Genomic DNA, 6,830 nt, shown 5'->3' with positions numbered 1-6,830 from the left:
AAGCTGTTAGATAGGATTTTTGTAATTTCTTTTATGTTTTAACTTGTAATTTTCATTTTTGATGTAATAACAGAGCAGCGGACCGGAACCTCGATGGAACCTCACTCGACTCCCCAACTCGGTATAGTACACTTCTCTTCCAATCCTATGAAATACCCGTGACTTGATTCTCTCATAATCTGGGTAGGAAGGATGTCTTAAGTCAAGACCCGATTGTCCTTCTTCCTTCTGTTTCTTTCTTTGAATAATGGTCGGGTCAAAATTTGATCTCGCTGTCTACTTCTTTGCCTGAAAACACTTCGTGTTTACATCCAAAGGGGGCATGATGTAGACACCTAATTTCGTCCCTCCCCGATGTCGTTTTTACCCATTTTTATTTTTATCCTACCGCGTACCCTCACCCATGTTATTATACCCCCCACAAAATACAAGAAAAAATATAACAAAATCCATAACAAAACCTATCCTAACTAATTCTATCTTACCTTAACAACCTACCCAATCAAAATAAAACACATCACACCTACCCCTACCCCATGTGGCCCCACCTACCCTACCTCACCACTACCCACCCTCACAATATATACATATATACTCTCACAAAAAAGAAAGGGGCATTAACAGTAAAAAAAAGAAAAGGACCGGACTCTCTCCTTCTCTCTCTAGACTCTCACTCTCTCTCTCTCAACAGACCTCACTGGAGCTTCAACCACAACGACAACGGTGCCGGCGTCAGCGCCGCCTTCTCTCTCTCGGTCCACGATCTCTCTCTCCTTCTGCCTCTATCCTCTCCGGCTGTCGATGGACAGAGCACCACGACAGCCAACTCAGCGACCAACGCCGTCACTATCTTCGCCTGACTTCCTCTCCCGCCATCGATAAACTGACCACCGACCGGAGACCCATCGTCCTCAGCCAACAGTAGCGGGCCAGTGCCGCCACCGGCGAAACAGCATCGTCATAGACAGCTTCAGCTCCAGTCACCACCGGAGAACAGGCACCGCCGCCGTTCTCTCCGTCACCGGAGCTTGATCTGCGTTTGGGTTTTGGGTTCCTGTTGTTTGTTGGGGGTTTTTTGGTTTCGTCTGTTTCCTGGTTCGTCGTCGATATTGGATTTCGAGTTGTCGTTATCAAATCGTGTCGTCGTTCTTGTTTGGGTTTCGTATAATAAAGTTTGTCTCACTGGTTTTGAAGTTGTCCTATTAGTTTTTCCCTATACTAAGTTGGATTAATCGCGATCGAGGTTCTCCGGTCGAGTATTTTGGTCTTCGAATTTCTTTATTATCGTCAAGGATCAATTTCATCGAGGTCCATTTCTTCTAACCGAATCTTCAATTTATCTTGACTTTTTTTGTGATGTTGTGGGTGTGGATGATTTATTTGTTGTGTGTTTGGTTTGAATCTTCGTTGTTAGTGTTTGTTTGATGATTGTGACGTGGTGATATGTTTCGATATTATGTTGGAGAAATCGCGATTACCGTGGTTAATTTGATTGAGACTTATTTAATCATGTTGGTTGAAATAAATTTGGGGACGGGAATCGAAAATTGATAAAAGTAAGTATTATGATATTTTTGATACATTGTTGATGTTGAATGCGGTATGTTGTCGAGCGGGTAGGCAAACAGTAAGCTCGGGTAGGCAAGTTTAGGATTGGTGTAGTGTGGGAATGATTGGAATATTTGTTAAATGTTTTGTTTATCGTATTTAGAAAGCACATTTATTTAACCGGGGAATGCCCCGAGGTAATTTGTATTTACTCACCGGGGAATGCCCCTAAGAACTTTGTACGCTAAGGATGTTCGTGATCAAGGCTCGAGGCATCGGGTAAAGCATGGTTTAGGACTAGTGTAGGTTATTTCAGTGTTTTTATTTCGGGTTGTAATAATTGGACAGGACTTTACATTTTTGTTTTGTTTTGTTATTGTTTGGTTATTTTGCGTGCTTTTTTGTGTGGTTTATGCATTTGTAACGTCAATTTAGCCGATACGCTCTGCCAAGCGACCGTGGTTGAACCACGGGATCGAGAGGTGCCTAACACCTTCCCCTCGGTCAACAGAATTCCTTAGCTAGAATCTCTGTTCGCAAACCAGTTTAAAGAGTCAAATGGTTTCGAAAAGGATTTTCTAAAGGTGACTTGGCACACCGGATTATGCCAAGTGGCGACTCTGAATAAAAAATATAAATAGTCCTTTTTCGAAACAAATTTTCATCTTTGTCACTTTAATAATAAAAACCCTTTTGACCCTTAAAACATAAACATTTTTTTGTAGTACGTAAAAAAAGGGTGTGACATCGGTGACTTTACTAATGAAAAGAACTTGACCAACGGCTGGGACGACACCTTCGATTGCTACTACATCAACGAAGACCTCGTAAGTCTTTTTTTTGTAACAACCGTGGTGTCCGGGCCAGTTTTGCATGTACCTTGATTAATTTCATGAGATACCTACCACCTCTGACCAGCTATCAGGTAACAGGTAATTCTGGCTATCACCGAGGTAAGAATCACCTAGTGTTTTTATCTATGCTTAGATAGCAATATTACATATTTAGTATCGGAATAAAATGGAACGAATAGATATTGTATTCATATAGATATGCCCAACTAAGTTAATTAGGGATTGAAAAGCATAGGCTAGACAAGCGGTACACTTCACACCAACCCAATCTCAACAGAAAAATGGAAAGCAAGTAGAACCTTAGCGGACTCTATTCCTGATGTGAACGGCTACTTTCTTGGAACTAATTAATAGGCAATTTCCTTTAGTTGGACTTCACACACTATATAAGCAAATAGTTGAAGTGTGCCGTGTGCGATAGAAAGAGGAAAACGAATTGATCGACTATTGAGTGCAAACGCGCAAATAGGCGACTTTGGGTAGTTCTGGTGCGTTTAACGTCAACTACAACTCGAAGGCATGCCGATATTGCCACCAGTACATTTCCTTTGAAATATGAAGGAAACGTGTTAAATTGTGATAACTTGGATGACGTTGCTTATCCAGGTATGTGATGAGCTTGAAAACTTGATGGTAGAAGGTGGAAATATCGTTGATCATCACTACTGTGATTTCTTCCCTGAGCACTGGTTTGATCATGTGGTGTTGCTTCAAACTGACATTTCTGTCTTGTATGATCGGTTCATTAAGAGGTACTCTTTCAATAGATCCTTACTTTTTCGTTTATGTGCATATCTGGTATCATCCTGTTGAATATGTCTACACTGTTCGACTGTCCCAGAGGTTACTCAGATCAAAAGCTTGCTAGTAATACTGAATGTGAAATGTTTCAAGTTTTGCTGGAAGAGGCAAAAGAGAACTATCCAGAGGATATTGTGGTAATACTAAGAAGTAATTCTCAGGAAGATATTACCAAAAATGTAGAGAAACTGACCAGTTGGATTAGTAATTGGAGACCTGTCTTATGATTGTTAAAGTATAAGGAGAGATGTACTACAGCATAATAAGACTATAGAGAAGGTCAATATTGTGGCTGAACGCAGGCTTGGCCAATACTTTTGTGAGACTATCAGCTAACTGATCAGCAGCATGGACATAAATAACGCGAACATTGTTCGATTGGACGTGCTTGCGCACAAGAAGTTCACCTCAACATGTTTCATAAGACTGTAAAAGGGACATCAATGTTATCAAAGAAAATGGTACGGACCTTGTGGTCCGAAAAACATGTTTTTCTTTTTGAAATTGGGGGTAGGGGAAGGGGATTTGGATGGGGTTACAATGTGGAGAAAGTCCAGGTAGCCAACAAACTGAACTTTTAACATTCCCCAGCATGTTGAATGTTACAATCTTATCTCCATATTTATGAAAATCTACTTCTTGTTAAATTTACTTATAGAGCTAACTTCAGTTCTCTGAAAGACAATTTTGAATGATACTGTAGTAAGCAAAAGCATAAGAACTAAACTGCAACTTCATTTCTAATATGATGAGTAAAATTGGAACTTCAACAATAACTTCTCTCAAAGTTGAAACTAGGGGTGGTCATTCGGTATTCGGTAATCAGTACCATACTTATGAATATCGGTTCGGTAATTCGGTAATTGGTAAATTGAACTTCGGTTCGGTACGATATTTGGTTTTACCATATTAAAGTTGGAGAAGTGCAAATATACGTTTAAACTTCAAAGAATATATTTAATAGAAACCTTATTTAGTATTCTTTTTGTTTCTTTTTACGAATATATTACCAAGTTTCAAGAGATTTTTTGGAATGACTAATACTATTGTCTATTAGGTTGGTTATATATATATATATATAATATATTTAATTTGATATTCGGTAAATACCGAATACCAAACGGTATTCATATCTTGAACAAAACCCAATCCCGAATACCGAAATGTTAAAATTTTACTCCCAAATACCATACCAAATCCCAAATTACCGAATACCAATTACCAAATTTTTTGGTTCTGTTCGGTAATTCGATTTTCGGTATTTTATGCCCAGCCCTAGTTGTAACAGTGGAGTAGTAGTTTTTCCGGTATTTTTATATCTTCAGTTGTCAAGAAACTTATCATGCACCTGAAATTCAAATTCATCAATTTTACATTTTGTTCTTGTACCACCACAGATATAACTGAAATTTCAAATTTTCTTCTAACTAATAGTAACATAGTTTAAACCACAAACAAAATCATTGCAAAAAACCAATCCGTCTTATTCACAACTCAAAAGGGCAATGTGTCTTGTGTGCAACAAGACTACCAAGGAAACAAAATCAGATCGCATGAAAGCAAAACAGAAAAGCGAAAAAAAAGAGTTCCAAAACTGGCTTTGAGCTTTCGTGTCGTAACTCAACTAGACCAAGTCAGCAGGAGCAGCGGATGATGATGGAAGAATGACTAGTTCATGTTGAGCATTAGTAATTCTTTTAAGCCTTTTCTCTCCAATTCCAAATGCAGCAGCAAATTCTGGCCCTCTCAAGCTCTGCATCAATGAGTTCCTACCCACCAAGAACTGTGGATGATTCCTCCTTGCTGATGTAGTGAAGCCGGCGATCTGAAATGGACCATTTGTTGAAGCAGTTTGGCAGAAGGGGAAGTATCGTGGCACCCAAAAGACGTCCCCTTCTCGTACTCCTGCATTCATGGCTAAAGTTCCATTTGGATACACAATTTGGATCCTGCCAGTCCCTTTCAACACTATTCCATATTCTATTGCTGTTGGATTGACATGAGGTGCCATCATGGATCCCTACATTAAAGAAGAACCATAAAACATGCAACCAGGAAAAGAAACACACATGTTGGAATATACCTGGAGCATGATAAGTGATTAACTATGATTTGCTTTCATGCAAGGAGATTTGGATCAAAGCGTGCAAATGGTCATTACCTAAGACAGACTGACAAGATAAACAACATTGCCGGATTGTCTTAGAGGAGAATAGTCAAACTCATCCAATTTCTTGATCCATCCATAGTCGTTCCTGAAATCAGGTTTCCTGTTGTAGAGATTGTACGCTATATGGACAACATCTTCTCTGTTTAATAAAGTAAATAGAATTTTCCTCAACGACCATGTTGATTCCTCCTCTTTGGGGCTAGCTTCGTCCTGGAAATTAACAATCCTCTTCAGGTGAGCTAGTTTCTGGTGGGATTCTAGGTTCAAGAATTTGGACCAAGTGTTTGTGTCATGTGAACCAGATAAATGCACGATGGGCCCGGAAGATTGCCTGGTCAAGAATGTACGCAATTCTGCTGTTGAGACCTGCCATTTTAGATAATATTAACTCAGCTTTTTCCCCCCACTGATAAATGCAGTAAGAAATCGATAAGTCATTTGAACACTTACATTAAGAGCAGTTGATAATGTGTTATGATCGAATCCAGCAAGAACGGATACAGGATGAACTCCACCGCCAATGAAGAAAGACTGCAAAATATTATGAGTTACAAAGTTTTGGGAAGAAAAGAATAAGATAAGAAATGGATTAAAAGACCCTTTTTTGAGAAATTGGCATAGGGTACCTGGAAAGCATGCCATCCCATGGATTCTGAGGTAATATCAATGCTGCAAATAATGCAAAGTCTCTCGTTTTCAGCTCTATTTTCCAAATAGAAAGCTGATCCAGCAGGAATTGTGTACACATCTCCATGCTTCAAATGCCTTTCTGCTAATTCATCCCTGTAGATGTGTCCAACTCTTGCTTCCCCTGTATTAAATTCATAGAAAATGAACAATTTACTTTTTAGACTACCTGTGTATGTTTAACCTGTTACTGTTTTCCAGGTTATTACTTTTTTTTTCGCACTTCGCGTCTTATGAAAGGCTACCTATAGTTATCATTTAGATAACCTAATGAATTTTTTTATACATTGTCAGTGTATAAGAAGTTAAACTCTTATTTACCATGATGAACAAAGAGGACAAGATCGGAATCAAGGTACTGAGGGATGAAGAGACTATTAAGTTCCATGGAGATGAAACCAATATGCATTGGACTATGTAGATATGAACCCCTTCAGTAGCCACCCTTCACCATTCTCATCGACCCAGCATCAGTTTTCACAACATTATGTAACTGGCGCAGCAAGAACCATTTTTCTCCTTGTGTCCTTTGCTCGCTTTCTTTCTCTTCATATTCATAGGCACAAACAGATGCCACAAGTTCAGAGAAAAGTACCAGCACTAGAAACAGCAGTGTCCTTCTATTTCCCATTTTCAACTCGATCGTTACACAAAAACAAGTTTTCTTAAATCAGTTTAATTTGGTTTACCAATTACCGGTGTGTCATGAGGTGCAGGCTCTGTGGTTTATATAGGGTGAACGATGAGATTTGATGGGAACTGTTGTCAAC

At 39.1% G+C, this 6,830-nt stretch overlaps 1 protein-coding gene and 1 pseudogene across 1 annotated transcript; one reads left to right on the top strand and one right to left on the bottom strand.

Moving 5' to 3' along the window:
- Window positions 1–691: 691 nt before the first annotated feature.
- On the top strand, window positions 692–3,854 carry LOC107873797 (adenylate kinase isoenzyme 6 homolog; the record flags this gene model as incomplete). The annotated part of the gene is made up of 5 exons (XM_047405659.1): window positions 692–797; window positions 916–1,172; window positions 2,274–2,375; window positions 3,009–3,154; window positions 3,244–3,854. Coding segments are annotated over 5 exons (798 nt in total), but the record flags the coding sequence as incomplete, so codon positions are not given.
- A 698-nt stretch (window positions 3,855–4,552) lies between these two features.
- Window positions 4,553–6,824, bottom strand: LOC124895219 (annotated as a pseudogene).
- Window positions 6,825–6,830: the final 6 nt, after the last annotated feature.

Source organism: Capsicum annuum, unplaced genomic scaffold, assembly GCF_002878395.1.
Source record: "Capsicum annuum cultivar UCD-10X-F1 unplaced genomic scaffold, UCD10Xv1.1 ctg80613, whole genome shotgun sequence".
Taxonomy (NCBI): Eukaryota; Viridiplantae; Streptophyta; class Magnoliopsida; order Solanales; family Solanaceae; genus Capsicum; species Capsicum annuum.
Note: the sequence above shows the minus strand (reverse complement) of the source record. Positions and strands in the feature narration are given on the sequence as shown.